Genomic DNA, 23,275 nt, shown 5'->3' with positions numbered 1-23,275 from the left:
TAAGTACATCTCAAAGCTCATACTTGTGTAGTTTTACTTCAGTAAAAGTTCTGAGTGCTGTTCAGTTGATACAAACACGGCCTGGATCAACTACAACATTTAAATGTGTTTTAATTTATCAATAATTTATAACATCCTGCATTAAGAATACTTTTACTTTTTAAAGTCTACTTCAAAGTACATTTTAGTGACAATACTTCAGTATTTCTATCTGAATACTGCTACCACTGAAGGATAGAAATACTTCTTCCACCTATAAAAAACATTCAACAGAAATACATTTACTTATTGATCAGACACTAATAAGAAAATGTTTTCGGGCAGCACTGATCGGTTTCAGGTCAGTCGTCTGCTCCTGTATTGATCGCAGGAGGCCGACAGCAGCAGAACAAACATCTTCAGAGAGAATCGATGGAGACGAACAAACAGCAGAAGAAGAAACAGCTGCTGAGGGGAAACAGTCTGCTGCTGCTGCAGCTCCATGAACAGCAGCAGCAGGTTGTGTCTACACGAGACAAGCCAACAATCACTCTGCCCTGGCTTCAGATCAACACGAGGATACTCGTCAAGTAACTAAATACTGCACTACTGTAACTAATATCTGATGTACAGTAGTTTGTTCGGCTGGATTTCAAAGGGAAATCATGCAACTTTTCCTTTTCAGACACTTATCTGACAGCTTTGAAAGCAGGATTTTTCCACGTGGTTGTTTTAGTATTTTAACTTGTAGAAGATCTGAGTATTTCTTCCACCTGTGATTGTTGTCCAATAAAACAACAGTAGAGCTTCAGATTAAACACAGAATGAGTTTGTGTTTGCTTTTTATTTTTGTACTTTTGAAAAAAAATACAAAATACAAAATCTGATATGAAGAAAAACATCTCCTAGAAGAAAAAGAAATCAAGTTTTTTCCCTAAAAAATCAGATTTTTTGTCCTAAAAATTCAGATTTTATTTCGGACTTTCGTGTTTTTTTCAAAAAAATTTGTTTTTTTTCCTCCAAAATATAGTTTCTTTTTCAAAAATGTTGTTTCTTTTTTTTAAATGTAGGGTTTTTCCTTAAAATTTGACCTTTTTTCCTAAAAATTCTGATTATTTTTTATAGAGGAGGAAAAACACCTAGACGAAAAGTAATTCCAATTTTTTTTCTAAAAATTCCGATTTTTCCCCTAAAAAATTGGATTTTTTTTAAAATCAGATTTTTTTTATTTCCGATTTTTTTCTAGGATGAAGAAAATCTGAAAAAGATTCTGAGTTTTCTTTAAAGATTTCCTTTTCATGTGTGAAACTGGAACTGAGTGGGGACAAAAATCTGATAGGAGGAAAAACATCTTCTATGAGAAAAATAATTCTGTTTTTTTTTTCCAAAAAAAATCCTATTTTTTGGGTGTTGGACTTTAAAATTCACTGAGTCACATGAGAAGTGAACCATCAACCTCAGAAGTTCAGAGGAGTCCTCTAGCAGCCTGAGCTGTCTGATCAGACAGGTGAACCCTCTCTCAGAGCTTTTCACTCTTTCTTTTGGACTCTGCCTTCAAAATTCAAACCAGATGAGTTTCCTGAACCAGAGCGACTTGAGGATTGAACCCACGACCTCAAATCTCAGAGGCAGTGTGTGTTCAAACTGAGCTACTCTGGCAGATCCTCTGCAGCTTGTTTCTTTGGAGGTTTTGACTTTGTCATGTGGACACTTTGCTGACCATGTCTAAAAATTCAGATATTTATTTTTCTAGGAGGAAAAAAATCTGAAATTTTTCCCCTAAAAAGCAACAATTCCTAAATCAATTTTCAAAACAATTCCTGAATTCCTAAATAAATTTTCAGAAAACTCCACGAATTTTCGGAAAACTTCGGAAAATTTCGGAAAACTCCGGTAATTTCCGGAAAATTTCGACAATTTCCGGAAAATTTCGGTAATTTTCGGAAATTTTCGGAAATTTTCGAAAAATTTCGGAAAATTTCGGGAATTTTCGGAAATTTTCGGAAAAATTGTTCGTGAATTTTCGGAAAACTTTTTTCTTTCTTTTGGACTCTGCCTTCAAAATTCAAACCAGATGAGTTTCCTGAACCAGAGCAACTTGAGGATTGAACACACGACCTCAAATCTCAGAGGCAGTGTGTCTTCAAAATGAGCTACTCTGGCAGAACTTCTGCAGCTTGTTTCCCCTAAAAGCAACAACATGAATTTTTCCGAAGTTTTCTGAAGTTTTCTGAAAATTCACAGAGTTTTCTGAAAATTGATTTAGCAATTCAGGAATTGTTTGGAAAATTGATTTAGGAATTGTTGTTTTTAGGGGAAAAAAATCTGAATTTTTAGAAAACCTCCAAGAAACAAATTGCAGAAGTTCTGCCAGATTAGCTCAGTTTGAACACACACTGTCTCCAAGATTATAGGTCGTTGGTTCGATCCTCAAGTCCCTCTGGAAACTCATCTGCTTTGAATTTTGAAGGCAGAGTCCAAAAGAAACAGTGAAAAGCTCTGAGAGAGAGTTCACCTGTCTGAACAGACAGCTCAGGCTGCTAGAAGACTGCTCTGAACTTCTGAGGTTGATGGTTCACTTCTCATGTGACTCAGTGATTTTAAAGTGCCCAGAGAAGAGCTCTCAATGCGAAGGTGACTTGGTGGCAAGGTGGGTTTGTTCTCGGTTGTTAGTAACCAGAGCCGTTTGCTCTTTTTCGAGTCCTGCTGGCAGCCAGTACCTGGAGCCTCAGATGTGGGAGCTGGTATTGATGGTCCTGTGATTTCTCAACGATGGAAGCAGTCACTCAGACGTTTGATTCACGCAACATGATTATGATTATAATGTCTTTATGTTTTCAGCAGCAATCAAATGTTCCTGGAGCCTCCAGGTGGCACGGCTCACTGTCAAATAAGAAATAAACTTCTAAAAAGATTTGGTAGCTATGTTAACGTGTGAAGTCCTGGTCAAATATCTCAGCTGAAAGTAAAGTAGCTGAACTTGACTCATTGGAAAAGTAGGACAACATCATGTTTCCATCTATGAGAAACCATATTAAGTGACTCAGCCTGACAACTGATGCTCCAGGTTCTGGCAGGCAGCAGGATTTGAAAAAAAAAAACACAAGCACCTCTGGTTACTACAGCCAAGAACAATCCCACTACGCCACTGAGTCCTCTTCACATTAAGAGCTCTTCTCTGGGCGCTTTTCAGTCGCACTTTGGGTGTTGGACTTTAAAATTCACTGAATCACATGAGAAGTGAACTATCAACCTCAGAAATTCAGAGGAGTCCTCTAGCAGCCTGAGCTGTCTGATCAGACAGGTGAACTCTCTCTCAGAGCTTTTCACTGTTTCTTTTGGACTCTGCCTTCAAAATTCAAACCAGATGAGTTTCCTGAACCAGAGCGACTTGAGGATTGAACCCACAACCTCAAATCTCAGAGGCAGTGTGTGTTCAAACTGAGCTACTCTGGCAGATCCTCTGCAGCTTGTTTCTTGGAGGTTTTGACTCAGTCATGTGGACACTTTGCTGACCATGTCTAAAAATTCAGATATTTATTTTTCTAGGAGGAAAAAAATCTGATATTTTTCCCCTAAAAAGCAACAATTCCTAAATCAATTTTCAAAACAATTCCTGAATTCCTAAATAAATTTTCAGAAAACTCCGGTAATTTCCGGAAAACTTCGGAAAATTTCGGAAAACTCCGGTAATTTCCGGAAAATTTCGAAAATTTCCGGAAAATTTCGGTAATTTTCGGAAAATTTCGGAAATTTTCGGAAATTTTCGGAAAAATGTTCGTGAATTTTCGGAAAACTTTTTTCTTTCTTTTGGACTCTGCCTTCAAAATTCAAACCAGATGAGTTTCCTGAACCAGAGCGACTTGAGGATTGAACACACGACCTCAAATCTCAGAGGCAGTGTGTGTTCAAAATGAGCTACTCTGGCAGAACTTCTGCAGCTTGTTTCCCCTAAAAGCAACAACATGAATTTTTCCGAAGTTTTCTGAAGTTTTCTGAAAATTCACGGAGTTTTCTGAAAATTGATTTAGCAATTCAGGAATTGTTTGGAAAATTGATTTAGGAATTGTTGTTTTTAGGGGAAAAAAATCTGAATTTTTAGAAAACCTCCAAGAAACAAATTGCAGAAGTTCTGCCAGATTAGCTCAGTTTGAACACACACTGTCTCCAAGATTATAGGTCATTGGTTCGATCCTCAAGTCCCTCTGGAAACTCATCTGCTTTGAATTTTGAAGGCAGAGTCCAAAAGAAAGAGTGAAAAGCTCTGAGAGACAGAGTTCACCTGTCTGAACAGACAGCTCAGGCTGCTAGAGGACTGCTCTGAACTTCTGAGGATGATGGTTCACTTCTCATGTGACTCAGTGATTTTAAAGTGCCCAGAGAAGAGCTCTCAATGCGAAGGTGGCAAGGTGGGTTTGTTCTCGGTTGTTAGTAACCAGAGCCGTTTGCTCTTTTTCGAGTCCTGCTGGCAGCCAGTACCTGGAGCCTCAGATGTGGGAGATGGTACTGATGGTACTGATGGTACTGATGGTCCTGTGGTTTCTCAACGATGGAAGCAGTCACTCAGACGTTTGATTCACGCAACATGATTATGATTATAATGTCTTTATGTTTTCAGCAGCAATCAAATGTTCCTGGAGCCTCCAGGTGGCACGGCTCACTGTCAAATAAGAAATAAACTTCTAAAAAGATTTGTTAGCTATGTTAACGTGTGAAGTCCTGGTCAAATATCTTGGCTGAAAGTAAAGTAGCTGAACTTGACTCATTGGAAAAGTAGGACAACATCATGTTTCCATCTATGAGAAACCATATTAAGTGACTCAGCCTGACAACTGATGCTCCAGGTTCTGGCAGGCAGCAGGATTTGAAAAAAAAACACAAGAGCACCTCTGGTTACTACAGCCAAGAACAATGCCACTGCGCCACTGAGTCCTCTTCACATTGAGAGCTCTTCTCTGGGCGCTTTTCAGTCGCACTTTGGGTGTTGGACTTTAAAATTCACTGAATCACATGAGAAGTGAACTATCAACCTCAGAAGTTCAGAGGAGTCCTCTAGCAGCCTGAGCTGTCTGATCAGACAGGTGAACTCTCTCTCAGAGCTTTTCACTCTTTCTTTTGGACTCTGCCTTCAAAATTCAAACCAGATGAGTTTCCTGAACCAGAGTGACTTGAGGATTGAACCCACGACCTCAAATCTCAGAAGCAGTGTGTGTTCAAACTGAGCTACTCTGGCAGATCTTCTGCAGCTTGTTTCTTGGAGGTTTTGACTCTGTCATGTGGACACTTTGCTGACCATGTCTAAAAATTCAGATATTTATTTTTCTAGGAGGAAAAAAATCTGAAATTTTTCCCCTAAAAAGCATCAATTCCTAAATCAATTTTCAAAACAATTCCTGAATTCCTAAATAAATTTTCAGAAAACTCCGCGAATTTTCGGAAAACTTCGGAAAATTTCGGAAAACTCCGGTAATTTCCGGAAAATTTCGACAATTTCCGGAAAATTTCGGAAAATTTCGGAAAATTTCGGGAATTTTCGGAAATTTTCGGAAATTTTCGGAAATTTTCGGAAAAATTGTTCGTGAATTTTCCGAAAACTTTTTTCTTTCTTTTGGACTCTGCCTTCAAAATTCAAACCAGATGAGTTTCCTGAACCAGAGCAACTTGAGGATTGAAAACACGACCTCAAATCTCAGAGGCAGTGTGTGTTCAAAATGAGCTACTCTGGCAGAACTTCTGCAGCTTGTTTCCCCTAAAAGCAACAACATGAATTTTTCCGAAGTTTTCTGAAGTTTTCTGAAAATTCACGGAGTTTTCTGAAAATTGATTTAGCAATTCAGGAATTGTTTGGAAAATTGATTTAGGAATTGTTGTTTTTAGGGGAAAAAAATCTGAATTTTTAGAAAACCTCCAAGAAACAAATTGCAGAAGTTCTGCCAGATTAGCTCAGTTTGAAGACACACTGTCTCCAAGATTATAGGTCGTTGGTTCGATCCTCAAGTCCCTCTGGAAACTAATCTGGTTTGAATTTTGAAGGCAGAGTCCAAAAGAAAGAGTGAAAAGCTCTGAGAGACAAAGTTCACCTGTCTGAACAGACAGCTCAGGCTGCTAGAGGACTGCTCTGAACTTCTGAGGTTGATGGTTCACTTCTCATGTGACTCAGTGATTTTAAAGTGCCCAGAGAAGAGCTCTCAATGCGAAGGTGACTTGGTGGCAAGGTGGGTTTGTTCTCGGTTGTTAGTAACCAGAGCCATTTGCTCTTTTTCGAGTCCTGCTGGCAGACAGTACCTTGAGCCTCAGATGTGGGAGATGGTACTGATGGTACTGATGGTCCTGTGGTTTCTCAACGATGGAAGCAGTCACTCAGATGTTTGATTCACGCAACATTATGATCATAATGTCTTCATGTTTTCAGCAGCAATCAAATGTTCCTGGAGCCTCCAGGTGGCACGGCTCACTGTCAAATAAGAAATAAACTTCTAAAAAGATTTGTTAGCTATGTTAACGTGTGAAATTCTGGTCAAATATCTCAGCTGAAAGTAAAGTAGCTGAACTTGACTCATTGGAAAAGTAGGACAACATCATGTTTCCATCTATGAGAAACCATATTAGGTGACTCAGCCTGACAACTGATGCTCCAGGTTCTGGCAGGCAGCAGGATTTGAAAAAAAAAAACACAAGCACCTCTGGTTACTACAGCCAAGAAGAATGCCACTGCGCCACTGAGTCCTCTTCACTTTGAGAGCTCTTCTCTGGGCGCTTTTCAGTCGCACTTTGGGTGTTGGACTTTAAAATTCACTGAATCACATGACAAGTGAACTATCAACCTCAGAAGTTCAGAGGAGTCCTCTAGCAGCCTGAGCTGTCTAATCAGACAGGTGAACTCTCTCTCAGAGCTTTTCACTGTTTCTTTTGGACTCTGCCTTCAAAACTCAAACCAGATGAGTTTCCTGAACCAGAGCAACTTGAGGATTGAACCCACGACCTCAAATCTCAGAGGCAGTGTGTGTTCAAACTGAGCTACTCTGGCAGATCTTCTGCAGCTTGTTTCTTTGGAGGTTTTGACTCTGTCATGTGGACACTTTGCTGACCATGTCTAAAAATTCAGATATTTATTTTTCTAGGAGGAAAAAAATCTGAAATTTTCCCCCTAAAAAGCAACAATTCCTAAATCAATTTTCAAAACAATTCCTGAATTCCTAAATAAATTTTCAGAAAACTCCGCGAATTTTCGGAAAACTCCGGAAAATTTCGGTAATTTTCGGAAAATTTCGGTAATTTTCGGAAAATTTCGGAAAATTTCGGAAAATTTCGGAAAACTTCGGGAATTTTCGGAAATTTTCCGAAATTTAAGGAAAAAATGTTTGTGAATTTTCGGAAAACTTTTTTCTTTCTTTTGGACTCTGCCTTCAAAATTCAAACCAGATGAGTTTCCTGAACCAGAGCTACTTGAGGATTGAACACACGACCTCAAATCTCAGAGGCAGTGTGTGTTCAAAATGAGCTACTCTGGCAGAAGTTCTGCAGCTTGTTTCCCCTAAAAGCAACAACATGAATTTTTCCGAAGTTTTCTGAAGTTTTCTGAAAATTCACGGAGTTTTCTGAAAATTGATTTAGCAATTCAGGAATTGTTTGGAAAATTGATTTAGGAATTGTTGTTTTTAGGGGAAAAAAATCTGAATTTTTAGAAAACCTCCAAGAAACAAATTGCAGAAGTTCTGCCAGATTAGCTCAGTTTGAAGACACACTGTCTCCAAGATTATAGGTCGTTGGTTCGATCCTCAAGTCCCTCTGGAAACTCATCTGGTTTGAATTTTGAAGGCAGAGTCCAAAAGAAAGAGTGAAAAGCTCTGAGAGACAGAGTTCACCTGTCTGCTCAGACAGCTCAGGCTGCTAGAAGACTGCTCTGAACTTCTGAGGTTGATGGTTCACTTCTCATGTGACTCAGTGATTTTAAAGTGCCCAGAGAAGAGCTCTCAATGCGAAGGTGACTTGGTGGCAAGGTGGGTTTGTTCTCGGTTGTTAGTAACCAGAGCCATTTGCTCTTTTTCGAGTCCTGCTGGCAGACAGTACCTGGAGCCTCAGATGTGGGAGATGGTACTGATGGTACTGATGGTACTGATGGTCCTGTGGTTTCTCAACGATGGAAGCAGTCACTCAGACGTTTGATTCACGCAACATGATTATGATTATAATGTCTTTATGTTTTCAGCAGCAATCAAATGTTCCTGGAGCCTCCAGGTGGCACGGCTCACTGTCAAATAAGAAATAAACTTCTAAAAAGATTTGTTAGCTATGTTAACGTGTGAAGTCCTGGTCAAATATCTCAGCTGAAAGTAAAGTAGCTGAACTTGACTCATTGGAAAAGTAGGACAACATCATGTTTCCATCTATGAGAAACCATATTAAGTGACTCAGCCTGACAACTGATGCTCCAGGTTCTGGCAGGCAGCAGGATTTGAAAAAAAAAACACAAGCACCTCTGGTTACTACAGCCAAGAAGAATGCCACTGCGCCACTGAGTCCTCTTCACATTGAGAGCTCTTCTCTGGGCGCTTTTCAGTCACACTTTGGGTGTTGGACTTTAAAATTCACATGAGAAGTGAACTATCAACCTCAGAAGTTCAGAGGACTCCTCTAGCAGCCTGAGCTGTCTGATCAGACAGGTGAACTCTCTCTCAGAGCTTTTCACTCTTTCTTTTGGACTCTGCCTTCAAAATTCAAACCAGATGAGTTTCCTGAACCAGAGCGACTTGAGGATTGAACCCACAACCTCAAATCTCAGAGGCAGTGTGTGTTCAAACTGAGCTACTCTGGCAGATCTTCTGCAGCTTGTTTCTTGGAGGTTTTGACTCTGTCATGTGGACACTTTGCTGACCATGTCTAAAAATTCAGATATTTATTTTTCTAGGAGGAAAAAAATCTGAAATTTTTCCCCTAAAAAGCAACAATTCCTAAATCAATTTTCAAAACAATTCCTGAATTCCTAAATAAATTTTCAGAAAACTCCGCGAATTTTCGGAAAACTTCGGAAAATTTCGGAAAACTCCGGTAATTTCCGGAAAATTTCGACAATTTCCGGAAAATTTCGGTAATTTTCGGAAAATTTCGGAAAATTTCGTGAATTTTCGGGAATTTTCGGGAAAATTGTTCGTGAATTTTCGGAAAACTTTTTTCTTTCTTTTGGACTCTGCCTTCAAAATTCAAACCAGATGAGTTTCCTGAACCAGAGCAACTTGAGGATTGAACACACGACCTCAAATCTCAGAGGCAGTGTGTCTTCAAAATGAGCTACTCTGGCAGATCTTCTGCAGCTTGTTTCCCCTAAAAGCAACAACATGAATTTTTCCTAAGTTTTCTGAAGTTTTCTGAAAATTCACAGAGTTTTCTGAAAATTGATTTAGCAATTCAGGAATTGTTTGGAAAATTGATTTAGGAATTGTTGTTTTTAGGGGAAAAAAATCTGAATTTTTAGAAAACCTCCAAGAAACAAATTGCAGAAGTTCTGCCAGATTAGCTCAGTTTGAACACACACTGTCTCCAAGATTATAGGTCGTTGGTTCGATCCTCAAGTCCCTCTGGAAACTCATCTGCTTTGAATTTTGAAGGCAGAGTCCAAAAGAAACAGTGAAAAGCTCTGAGAGACAGAGTTCACCTGTCTGAACAGACAGCTCAGGCTGCTAGAAGACTGCTCTGAACTTCTGAGGTTGATGGTTCATGTGACTCAGTGATTTTAAAGTGCCCAGAGAAGAGCTCTCAATGCGAAGGTGACTTGGTGGCAAGGTGGGTTTGTTCTCGGTTGTTAGTAACCAGAGCCGTTTGCTCTTTTTCGAGTCCTGCTGGCAGCCAGTACCTGGAGCCTCAGATGTGGGAGCTGGTATTGATGGTCCTGTGATTTCTCAACGATGGAAGCAGTCACTCAGACGTTTGATTCACGCAACATGATTATGATTATAATGTCTTTATGTTTTCAGCAGCAATCAAATGTTCCTGGAGCCTCCAAGGTGGCACGGCTCACTGTCAAATAAGAAATAAACTTCTAAAAAGATTTGTTAGCTATGTTAACGTGTGAAGTCCTGGTCAAATATCTCAGCTGAAAGTAAAGTAGCTGAACTTGACTCATTGGAAAAGCAGGACAACATCATGTTTCCGTCTATGAGAAACCATATTAAGTGACTCAGCCTGACAACTGATGCTCCAGGTTCTGGCAGGCAGCAGGATTTGAAAAAAAAACACAAGCACCTCTGGTTACTACAGCCAAGAACAATCCCACTGCGTCAAATCATGGAGGCAGCGTCTCTACAAACTGAGCTAATCAGTCATGAAACATGAAGACATCAGCACCATCTCCCACAACTGAGGCTCAAGGTACTGGCTGCCAGCAGGACTCGAAAAAGATCAAACAGGTCTGGTTACTAACAAACCACCGCACCACCAAGTCATCTTCACATTGAGAGCTCTTCTCTGGGTGCTTTTCAGTCGCACTTTGGGTGTTGGACTTTAAAATTCACTGAGTCACATGAGAAGTGAACTATCAACCTCAGAAGTTCAGAGGACTCCTCTAGCAGCCTGAGCTGTCTGATCAAACAGGTGAACTCTGTCTCTCAGAGCTTTTCACTCTTTCTTTTGGACTCTGCCTTCAAAATTCAAACCAGATGAGTTTCCTGAACCAGAGCAACTTGAGGATTGAACCCACGATCTCAAATCTCAGAGGCAGTGTGTGTTCAAACTGAGCTACTCTGGCAGAACTTCTGCAGCTTGTTTCTTGGAGGTTTTCACTCTGTCATGTGAACACTTTGCTGACCATGTCTAAAAAATCTGATATTTTCCCCCTAAAAGCAACAACATTTCCAAAAATTCACGGAGAAAATTGATTTAGGAATTCAGGAAATTTTCTGAAATTTTCGGGAAACTCCAGAAATGTTCGGAAAACTTCGTTAATTTTCGGAAATGTTCGGAAAACTTCGGGAATGTTCGTGAATTTTCGGAAAACTGGAATTTTTTCAAAAATTAACGAAGTTTCCCGGAGCTTTCCGAAGTTTTCCCAAGATTCAATAACAATTTTCCGAATTTTTCCGAACATTTCCGAAAACTCACGGAGTCTTCTGAAAGCTTCGGAAAATATGTTCATGGATTTTCAGAAAACTTAATTTACGGAAAACTTTGTTAATTTTCTAAAAAATTCCAGAGTTTTCCGAAAAATGCACGTACATTAACGAATTTTCCTGAGTTTTCTGAACATTTCCGAAAATTCACGAACTTTTCCGAAGTTCTCCGAAATTTTCCGAACAATTCCTGAATTCCTAAATCAATTTTCAGAAGACCCCGTGACTTTTTGGAAATGTTTGGAAAACTTTGTGAATGTTCAGAAATGTTTGGAAAACTTCGGAAAATTGTTATTGAATCTTCGGAAAACTTCGGAAAGCTCCGGGAAACTTCGTTATTTTTCAGAAAAAAATCAAGTTTTCCGAAAATTCCCGAAGTTTTCCGAATATTACCGAAAATTTCCGAAAATTTCCGAAATTTTCGGAAATTTTCCAAACAATTCCTGAATTCCTAAATCAATTTTCTCCGTGAATTTTTGGAAATGTTGTTGCTTTTAGGGGAAAAATATCAGATTTTTTAGACATGGTCAGCAAAGTGTCCACATGACAGAGTCAAAACCTCCAAGAAACAAGCTGCAGAAGATCTACCAGAGTAGCTCAGTTTGAACACACACTGCCTCTGAGATTATCGATAGACTCGATGGCGCGGTGGGGTCGTTCTTGGCTCTAGTAACCAGAGGTACTCGTGTTTTTTTCAAATCCTGCTGCCTGCCAGAACCTGGAGCATCAGTTTTCAGGCTGTGTCACCTAATATGGTTTCTCATAGATGGAAACATGATGTTGTCCTGCTTTTCCAATAAGTCAAGTTTAGCTACTTTACTTTCAGCTGAGATATTTGACCAGGACTTCACACGTTAACATAGCTAACAAATCTTTTTAGAAGTTTATTTCTTATTTGACAGTGATGTCCTTCCATTCTGAAACACCTCCATTGCGGAACCCCTCCATTCCGAAACACCGCTGTTCTGAATCCGACTTTCAAGTTCCAATTACTTCCCAATAGGGTTAGGGTTAGGGGTTCCCCAATAGCCTTTTCGGAATAGCGGGGTCTTTAAGAAAAATGGGAAACCCCACCATTACGAAGAATGGAAGTCTATTTTCGGAACAGCTGTGTTTTGGAAAGGCGGGTTAGGAACGAAAAGTTTTCCAAAAATTAACAAAGTTTTCTGAACATTTCCAAAGTTTTCCGAAGTTTTCCAAAAATTCACAAAGTGCCTGCTTCTGAGATTTTGAGGTCGTGGGTTCGATCCTCTAGTCACTCTGTTCAGGAAACTCATCTGGTTTGAATTTTGAAGGCAGAGTCCAAAAGAAAGAATGAAAAGCTCTGAGAGAAATGTTGAGAAATCTCTGTGAAGTTTTAGAAAACTTTGTTAATTTTCTGAAAAATTCACAAAGTTTTCCAAAAATTTCCGAAAATATTCGAACTTTTCCGAAGTTTTCCGAACATTTCTGACGTTTTCTGAAAATTTCCAAAAATTCTCAAGCGTTTCCGAAGTTTTTCTGAATTTTCGGAAATGTTCGGAAAACTTCGGAAATGTTTGTGAATTTTTGGAAAACTGGAATTTTTCAGAAAATTAACAAAGTTTTCCAAAACTTCAGAGTTTTTTTGAACATTTCTCTCAAAGCTTTTCACTCTTTCTTTTGGACTCTGCCTTCAAAATTCAAACCAGATGAGTTTCCTGAACCAGAGCGACTTGAGGATCGAACCCACGACCTCAAATCTCAGAGGCAGTGTGTGTTCAAACTGAGCTACTCTGGCAGATACTCTGCAATTTGTTTCTTGGAGGTTTTCAACTCTGTCATGTGGACACTTTGCTGACCATGTCTAAAAAATCTGATATTTTTCCCCTAAAAGCAACAATTTCTAAATCAATTTTCCAAACAATTCCTGAATTCCTAAATCAATTTTCAGAAAACTCAGTGAATTTTCAGAAAATTTCGAAAAACTTTGGAAAACTTCGTGAATTCACGAAATTTTCCAAAAATTAACAGTTTTCCGAATATTCACGTAAACTTCTAAAAAGATTTGTTATCTATGTTAAACTTGACTCATTGGAAAGTTAGGACTACATCATGCTTCCATCTATGAGAAACCATATTAGGTGACTCAGCCTAACAACTGACACCACATGTTCAGGCAGGCAGCAGGACTTGAACGAGCACGAGCCGCTCTGGTTACTACAGCCGAGAACAATCCCACCGCACCACCGAGTCTTCTCCACATTAAGCAACCTTCTCTGGGTGCTTTTCAGTTGCACTTTGGGTGTTGGACTTTCAAAATCTCTGAGTCTCTTAAGAATTGAACCATTAATCTCAAAAGTTCAAAGCAGTCCTCTATCATCCTGAGCTGTCTGATGAGACAGTCCAACAGTGTCTCTCAGAGCTTTTCACTCTTTCTTTTGGACTTCATTCTTCAAAATTCAAACCAGATGAGTTTCCTGAACCAGAGCGACTCAGGGATCAAGCCCACAACCTCTAATCTTGGCGGCAGCGTCTCTACAAACTGAGCTACTCAGTCAGAACTAAAGCAGATTGTTTCTTGGACGTTTTGACTTTGTTATTTGGACATTGATTTTTTCTAAAGTCTATCTAAAAATCTAAATTTTTAGGGGGAAAAAAATCTGCAGTTTTAGAAAAAGAAATCTGAATTTTTAGAAAAAAAATCTGAATTTTTAGGGGGGGGGAAATCATATCAATCAAAAAAGAGTTTTCTGAAAATTAATGGTGTTTTCCAAAATTTTCCGAAAATTCAGAGTTTTCCTAAAAAATCCCGGAATTTTCAGAAAATTGATTTAGGAATTCAGGAATTGTTTGGAAAATTGATGAAATTTAAAAAATTAAAAAAATTAAAATATGAATTTTTAGGGGGAAAAAAATCTGAAATTTTTGGAAAATGAAATGGATTTCTTTTTCTTCTAGATGTTTTTCCTCCTTTCAGATTCTTTTCTCACTCAGTACCAGTTTCACACATGAAATAGAAATCTATAAAGAAAGAAAATATGACATTTTTTGAAAAAAAATTTGAATTTATAGGGAAAAAAAATCAGATTTTTTAGGGTGAAAAAATCTGAACTTCTAGCAGAATTATCATTTTTTTTTTAATTTTTAGGAAAAGAGAATGGATTTCTTTTTCTTCTAGATGTTTCTTGTAGATGTTTCTTGTAGATGTTTTTTTTCTCGTGAAACCAAAAGAAGTTGGGTTTTTTTTTTTGTGGAAATAATTTTTTTAATGGGTTTCATAGGTGAATTTCTTTATTTTCTACTGAAAAAAAAGCTTTTACTTTGCTTCACACATGAAAAAGTACTCTTAAGGAAGAAAAATCATCGAGTACAATTCTTTCAGGAAATTTTTTTTTTCTTGTGTGAAACCGAGTGATTAAAGGAGATTAAACTCATTAGGAGTAAAAAAAAAAAAAGGAGTAAAAAAAAAAGTAATTTTAAAATAAAATAATTTTTTATGTGTCAGAAACGGTGAAAAATGTAATTGATGAATTATATTTATTCCAGAATTCTTTTTAGAAAATGGTTAAAAAAAAAAAAAAAAACCTTAAAAAGAAAATCTCACCTGCCCCTCCGGGCCTCCGTAGTTTTCTGAACCTTTCAGTCGTGTTTTCAACCAGTGCAGATTATTTAGTTAAAATAGTTAAAATGATCGATCAGAGGTGATTGATACGTTTTGCTTCTTCACCTCTGACAGCTGATGAAGACCACGTGGTAGAAAGCTCCGGAAAACTGTCAAACTGAACTGAACCTGTGCTGAGCTGCTGCTGCTGCTGCTGCTGTGGACAGACTGTTTACCTGAGCAGGTGGCGGACTACAGTGCGTGTGCGCATGCGCGGTCCGAGTCATTTAAGGGAACAGCCTCAATATCGAACAACAAACACTCATTTCCGTTATTACCGGTTATTGAAGCCTCCGTGTGCGTGCGTGCGTGCGTGTGTGCGTGCGTGTGTGTGTGTGTGTGTGTGTGTGTGTGTGTGTTAGTGGGCGGGGCCAGTGGTGTGACGCAGACACTTTTAATCTGCGCAGCTGCTTCAGTTGTAGTTTTTTATATTTAAGCAAAAAAGTGAATCAAGAAGAAAAAGACTGAAGTCATCCTCCATTTATATTCAGCTGGAGCTCTCTCTCTCTCTCCCTCTCTCTCTCTCTCTCTCTCTCTCTCTCTTTACCTCACCCTCTCTCTCTCTCACCCTCCCTCCCTCACCCTCTCTCTCTCTGTCGGACTCAGATTATCTCCACCATCCTGCCGCTCAGATGTGAGTACTCCAACATATTTTATACGTTTTTTTATTCAATATAAACCAGATTAAAGATAAATATCTGTTTACTATCATCACTTCAACTTTGTTAAACGAGCTACAGACATACTCGACGTATTTAAAGTCATATATTTTATTATTTTATTCTCCATTTCCTTCATTGTGTGGCTGCTTTTTATTGTTTTAAACTGAAACTTGTCGTCAGTCTGGAGATTTCTGGGCTGCAGCAGCAGAAACATCTCAGTGACTCACCGGCTGACTCACCTCCACAAGTCCATCCATCGATACAGTGATCAGCTGCAAGTGATTTAATACAGTTTAATACATTTAAACATCAGAAGAAGAAGAAATAATTCCTGTTTTTATCGAACTGGTGTCAAATTAAAACAAAATGAGTCTTTAAAATGTCCCAAAAATTTAAAAAATACATGGAGGAAGTTCACAGGAAAACAAAACATCACATTTATTTGATTTTATTGGATGTGTGTCGTCTCGTGGGGGGAGGGGGGGTATTATCGCGTGCATGTTTATCTCCATCAGTCTGTCAGTCTGTCCATCAGGAGCCTCTGCTGCACTAATCTTTCTCCATTTTGTTTCTGGAAAACAAGCCTCTGCTGTGTGTGTGTGTGTGTGTGTGTGTGTGTGTGTGTGTGTGTGTGTGTGCGTGTGTGTGTGTGACTCTCTGATTACTCGGCTGGAGGCCAAAGTTTGATGAGTCATGTTTCTGTTATTGAATTTGTTTTTAAAATTCAAACTGAGTTCCAGCTGAGGAGGAGGAAGAAGTACTCTGATATTTTTTTTTACTTCACTAAAAGTATTAATACCACAAAGTAAAAGTACTTTCTATTATCTGTATATATGTTTATACAAAACTTTTTCAGTGCACATTTCATTCTTTTCGGTTACATTCAGTTTGTGTCTTTGTCACGTGCGATGTCGACCGAACTTCCTGTTTCGATGACTTGCAGCTTGAAAGAAAAGACTTGTGACTTGGCTTGATGCACGATGACTCAGAGACTTGACTGTGTTGATTTTTTTTTTTCAGTTTAGTTTCTTTTTGTTATTTATTTCCCAGTTTAACCACCTGAGACCATCATTTAGGAATGATTTCATAACTTTTGAGTCGTAGCTTGGAGTAAGCACCTGGTGACACTGACACGTTGTTGTTTTGTTGTTTCCCCTGATTAAAGACTTGGAAAACATTTTTCTAAAGCCTTGTTGTTGTTCATTAAGGCTCTCAGTGAGATTCAATTCCTGTTTTCTTATTTTCTTTGTCTTTATGGTCATTTCATTATTTACACATCCGCGTGAAGCATTCATATTCTGATAGCACAGTCATCTTCTGGGTTGAATTGTCGGCCTACGCTCACTTTGACCTTCTTCCTCTCTGCCTGTCATCTGCAGGTCGACTCCAGATGCAGGAGCTCAAGGGGCCTCGGAGGGCGAGGGGGGCCCTCCGGCTCCGGCCCCGAACCTCACCAGCAACAGACGACTGCAGCAGACGCAGGCGCAGGTGGACGAGGTGAGTTAATGCTTGCTCGTCCATCAGGAGATGTTTGCTTCCTTCTGCACGATCAATGAGTCTTAATGACTCGAGGAATAATCACACGCTCTTCTTATTTGAATATTTAATGATACAAATTTTAACATACTTCCCCTTTAAGGCTCAACTGTAGTGTCAGCGTAAAAGAAAATATAATAGATGAAGGCGTATAAAGGAAGGAAATTAAAATAAAAGGTTATTATTAGGCCGAGCTGGAGCTGTAGAAGTCTGTAAACATGAGCACCTGGACCACCTGTGACAGGTGTGCTTGTCCCTCAGGTGGTGGACATCATGCGTGTGAACGTGGACAAAGTCCTGGAGAGAGACCAGAAGCTGTCGGAGCTGGACGACCGGGCCGACGCCCTGCAGGCCGGAGCCTCGCAGTTCGAGAGCAGCGCCGCCAAACTCAAGAACAAGTACTGGTGGAAAAACTGCAAGGTGGGCGCGTTCAGTGTGTGTGTGTGTGGTTTGTTTCCCATCATGCAACAGTCAGTACTTCATTATGACTGTAGGATCCATCTGTCAGTGTGACTACGATGTAACGTGTGTGTGACACCAACATGAAAACATTTCAGTTAAAGTCCATGATTATTGAATGAACGCTGCGGAGATACGGAAGCCCAGAGGGGCGATCCACTTTCTGGTCCTGAGCTAAACTGTTTTCTCTCCTGTGATGAAGAACAGGTGAACAAAATGTTTTGCCAGGATGATCTGGAAGTTCCTTCAAAAGTTTTTTTTTGTTTCAGGTGTTTGGTTTTTTTTCACATGTGAAGCCAAGTGGAAAAAACAACAACATTTCTTTGAGGAGATTTGATTTTTTCAGGATTTTTTTTTTCAGGAAAAATGTTTATTTTAATATGTGAAGCCAGGTCAATTTTTTTTTTTTTTTCAGGAGATTTTTATTCCCAGGAAAAAAATATATTTGTGAAGCCAAGTGGGGAAAAATATTTTTTGGGGGGAGATTTTTGAAATTCATTTCAGGAATTTTTTCTCCAGAGACCCCGAGAGAAAACAATAACTTTTTAGAAATTTTAGAAATCTTTTTCATTTCGAAAAATTCTTCTGTCAGGAGAACTTTATTGTGAGAATTTATTTGAAATTTTCCAGAGAATTTTTTCATGTGTGAAGCTCAAAAAGCATTTTTATCTGGAGAGCTTTTATCGTTTTGAGAATTTTTTTTTTTTTTCATATGTGAAGTCCCAGGGGAAAAAAAATAGATTTGAGGAGATTTTTTTAATCTTTTTTTTTTTCAGGAGTTTTTTTTGTAGAATTTTTCCTCCTTTCACACATGAAAAAATATTGGTCCTGAATTATTTTTTTTATTTTTTTTGGTCACATTTTCACAGATGGAAAAATAAAATGAAGGAATTTAGAAAGATTATCCAGCAAAGTTCTCGAGTCATAAACACAGAAGTTAGAAAATGGATCACCAGAAAAATGTAAAACTGCACGTAATGAGTCCTGATGGTTGAAAGCTTATAACATAATAACTAAAATCATCAAATAAATGTGGTGAAGTATAAAGTACACTATTTGCCTCCAAACTGTAGTGAAGTGGAAGTAAAGTACAAGTACCTCAAAACTGTGCTTGAGTAAATGTACTTAGTTACTTTGGCTCACTGGTCATCAGCGATCAGAGCTGTGTGTTCAGAGACAGGAAGTACGCCTCACTGCTCGTCTCCTCATCACTTCTGTCAGTTTCCTCATGAATCAGATTAAATCCGTCCGCTGGTGATGATGTGATTTAATTCTGCTTTCAGCGTTTGAGGTGGTGAACTGACAGGAAGTGAAATAACTGAGGAAATAAAAATTCTGCTGCGTTCACAAAATAAAGTACAGTCAGAGCAGAACTGAATGTGAAGGAAACAGGAGAGTTTAATAAGATCTCAGCTCTTCTTCACTGAACAGAGTTTAACAACATGATTAAAGTCTTCAGTTTGCTCCTCCCTCCTCTGAGCTCCTCAGTGCAAACACACCGACACTTATATTTGTATTTATTCCTGTTTTATTTTAGACTTTGGTTCATTCACCTACATCAGAGGTGAAGCTGCTGCGCCTGAAAACTAAACTCTCACCTCACATGAACGTATGAACTCACTGTTACACTGAAAATAGGCTCATTTTTTCAAGTTTCTTTTTAGATTTGTCTGTTTTTTTAAAGAGCTTCTTTCTTTTTGGGGTGGAGGCGGTTTGTGTTAGTGCGGGCGTGCTGTATGAAACGACACACTGGAGCGGCGAGCCTTCGTTGCGTTGATAATCCGGAGCCTCTGTGTGAAAAGGGCTGGTGATAAGAGCAGTCATTGTTCCGTAGCTAACTAGCTAACTAGCTGGCTAGCTTACGTTACATTGTTATTATTGATTTTTGCACGACAGTCCCACATTTTTACGTATTTCATTGGAGGATCCACCTTCATATGACGCCTTTAACCAAAGTGAAGTTTCTTTAACAGCAGTGCAGGCTGACAGGGGAGGAGCACAGGTTGCTAATGTTAGCCGCTAAGCATCGCTAACGTTAGTGTCCAGGTAACGAAGCAGTGTTGTTTAATATTTGATGACGTGATCGATGGCGTGAAGTTGTGAATGAAAGCGAGTGTTCATGCTTTTTCTTTCTGTTCTTTAATCTTTATTTTTACTGAAAGCAGCTAAAGTCGTAGAAACGTAGCGTCAATGAGCTGAAGCTGCGGCTGCATGTCAGTCTGTCCGCCATCTTCATCCTCACTCATCTCCATCACCTCATCACACCCCCCCCCCTCCTCCATCCATCCATCCATCCATCCATCCGACCTCCGCTGCCAATCCATCTTGATCTCAGCATCGCTTCATCCAGCAGCCCCGCCCCCCTCGACGCTCCTGTTTCAGATCGCCCAATCAGAAACCGCCGTGTAGGATTACATTAGACTGACCAGGAAGTGAGGGAGAGAAATCCCAATCTGGATTACAGTGACGGTCGGGGATTAGAGAGACAGCTGTGATTCGTGATGTAACCCCTCCCCTCCCCCAAAAAACACACACAAACGCACACACTTGTTTGCTCTGTACCTGTGAGGACCCTGCTGCTGTTTGTGTTGGCTTTGTTTACTCACCTGAGCACCGAAAGTGGATTAATCCGCCGCTGAAAATAGTCTCAATTAAATCCACTCTTCCCTCCCGTTGTTGGTTTGACTGAAGCTTTTTTTAAAACAGGAAATTGTGTCCGAGACTTTGTGACGTTAATAAAAATGTAGAATGATCCTTTAATTCTCTTTTATTGATTTACAAACATGAACAAGCAAATAATCAATCTGATTTCTCTCTGTGCACACACACACACACACACACACACACACACACACACACACACACACACACACACACACACACACTCTCTCTCTCTCTATCCCCTTGTTCTTGTTAATCTCTCTCGCCCTCCCCCCTCATCAGATGTGATGTGATTTCCTGTCCGTCAGATTCTCGTGTCATCGTGTGGATTTATTAGTGGACTATTTTTGGTCACACACACACACACACACACACACACACACACACACACACACACACACACACACACACACACACACATCACATCGTCTTACACTCTAACCACCCCAAAATCAGCTGTTTTCCAATCGGATGACGCAGCTTTTGTCCCCAGTTGTCCCAAATTAAGTCTGAAATTTGTCCCCAGAAGTACAAATACTTCATGTATCTGTACTGTACTCGAGTATCTCTGTGACTTTCCCTCTCTACATCTGAACACACTTTATACTTCCATGTTGCAAACAAAACATCTGATCGATTAAAACACAGAGACACTTTAACTTCTATGTTGTGTTGTTGTTTTTTTGCTGATTTGAGAAACAACAGGTTTTTATTTACAGGTTTATTTCTCCCTTCACGTGAAGCTTTTGTTCTGACCTTTGTGATTTCTGTTTCTTCCAGATGATGATCATGATGGCAATTATAGGAATTATATGTGTTGGAGTCGTCTTCTGTAAGTCATCAAACATCACACACACACACACACACACACACACACACACACACACACACACACACACACACACACACACACACACACACACACTGACTTTTTGCAGGTTATTTAAACGCAAATCAACCCGCTAAAAATCCCCTGTTGACTCCATTCCCACTTCCTGCAGGCGAGTTAGCCTGTCTGGGATTTTCTTTCTGAAGCGTCTCGTTGTACGTCACCGACATCACCGGTCACGTCAGGAATGCGCCGGAAAAGTGTTGTAACAGAAGAGAAAAATAGAGATAAATTATTTTATTTATGACTCGTTTCACCGTCACAATTTGAGCCATTCGGTCCAATAACATTTGGAAAGTCTAGAAGCCGCACGATCAAATTATTTTATACCACCTTCAAGTTAGCCGGGCGCTTATCCGGAAAGTAACCGGCTCGGCTTTATTTACGCGCCAACTGGGTCTCACATTTATCAAAAACCTGGGTACTGCAGAGTCAGCTGACCCGAGTGTAAGTGCAGAGTTTACACATTCCCATTGCACACTAAAGCCCGATGCTAGCGGGTTTAAGTGGACCAGTGGAAAAGAGGTACAGGAAGATTTTTCCTCTGAGTCTTCCTCTTGTGCTCTCAGAAATAAAACAAAATCTAGATCAGAATCAAGTTTTCACAAACAAGGAGTTTAACTTCATGCTTTGTTTCACAACGATCACAATAAAAATAGTGAGAGAAAAGAAAAAACTAAGGAATAATCCAACAATCACAGATGTTCAATGTAACTTTACAATAAGAAATATGTAAAATATGTTTTTTATAGGAGGATAAAAGATGCAAACATTCTGACTGAGCAATGTGCAGAATTAATAACAACATTTACAGAAATGTGCATGAATAAAACACGTTGACTGAGATGTACATGAAGTTTGTAGGCAAAGCTTCAGGCTTTTATTCCTGTCTGAGGGAGATATTAGTTTTATATTTGTATTTGAGCTTCACCTCAGTGTGTTTAGAGATAATGAACTGCAGAACAAGATTACTGAGCAAATTAAATCTGTTTCATTCAATGTGAGAAGCTTCGTAGAAGAGTTTAGCATGTCAGATGTTCTCGTCCGTGTTGGTTTAAGTTGTTTTTTGATCCTCACCCGTTCCCTCCTGCTCTCCTCCTCTCTTCTTCCTCCTCTTCCTCTTCCTCAGTGTATTTCTTCTACTGAGCTGCTCTTCAGGAATCGACACACAAGTCGCAGGACGAGTCTGCACCGACACCACCGACACCACCGACACCACCGAGCCGAATCCAGCCTCTCCTCAGCGCTCCGCCTGCTCTTCATCCTCCTCCTCTTCCTCACTGATGCCTTCCTCAGATCCTTCCATGCATGATCTGTAACACTGTGCTCCAGTGCCTCCTTCACTCTCTCTGCTCCTCCAGGAAAGACCTCTCCAGGCAGAAATCCTGAGTTAAACAACAAGTGGATGAAAAGTTTTGTATTTTCTTTGACCTGCTGGAAGCAGCAGATGGTTTTACAGCATCAGGACACTTTAAATTTATCAGAAATGTGAACTAAACTGACTTTTTCCTCCTGGTACCTGCTGTGTTGTCCTGTGAAGCATCAACATAAAATCCATTAACCCAGGTTCAGTTGATTTAAAGGTATTAATCAGGTGATCTGTCATCGCTCCGGGTCAGTTTCCTGTTTCAAATTAAGACTGTAAAGACGTAGAAAGTCATGACGACAGTTTCAGACTTTATTCTCACCCAACTTCTACAAATAATCCAGTGAACGTGTGTTAGATAACTTGTTTCTTTCATTTGTACATGAATCTGTTTCTTAATCGATCACTGATGATGATCAGTATTTTAAACCTGGGTTAATGGATCCTGCCGTCTCCCTCTACTTGTGCAGTATTATTGAGGAACGCTGCCCCCTTGCTGTCAGTATCGGTACTGCTGCTGCTGCTGATGTGTTTCCACTTGAAGCAGAAAAACTCAACAGGAAAAAACATTTTAGACTTTTTCTTTCTGTCTCGTTTGTCCGGCCCGCCTCAGTTTGAGTTCTTGTGATGCAGAATCAGTCCCGTTTCTTAATTCTCGTCGTCTCGTGAACCGACCCGACTCGTGTTTCTGTCGTCTTGAATGTCTTTTTTTTGTTCTGAACGTGCTTGAATGTGAATCCGCTGTGTGAAGGGTTTCTGAGCGAGTGTGTGGGTTAGAAAGGTTTGATTTTAAACATAAAGATTTAAAACTGTGAACGTGTGAAGCATTAATCCTGCTGGATGTTGAACTTTACATTTGACATTTAAAAAAGATTACAGGCGGCGTTATTCTGACTGTGGCCTGAGATTTCAAATAAATTCATGTTTGCAACAGAAATGTGGTGTTTGTGCTCTGATTTAAAGATCTTTCATTTAACACGCCTACAAAGAGTGAACTGA

At 39.5% G+C, this 23,275-nt stretch overlaps 1 protein-coding gene across 1 annotated transcript; it reads left to right on the top strand.

The window, feature by feature from the left end:
- The first annotated feature begins 411 nt into the window (after positions 1-411).
- LOC140994115 (uncharacterized) lies at positions 412-22,229 on the top strand. The gene is made up of 5 exons (XM_073463681.1): positions 412-569; positions 16,745-16,862; positions 17,163-17,321; positions 20,802-20,874; positions 22,069-22,229. The coding sequence occupies exons 1-5, from the start codon at positions 412-414 to the stop codon at positions 22,227-22,229; spliced, it is 669 nt and encodes a 222-aa protein (XP_073319782.1).
- Positions 22,230-23,275: the final 1,046 nt, after the last annotated feature.

This window comes from Pagrus major, chromosome 3, assembly GCF_040436345.1.
Source record: "Pagrus major chromosome 3, Pma_NU_1.0".
NCBI classification, from domain to species: Eukaryota; Metazoa; Chordata; class Actinopteri; order Spariformes; family Sparidae; genus Pagrus; species Pagrus major.
Note: the sequence above shows the minus strand (reverse complement) of the source record. Positions and strands in the feature narration are given on the sequence as shown.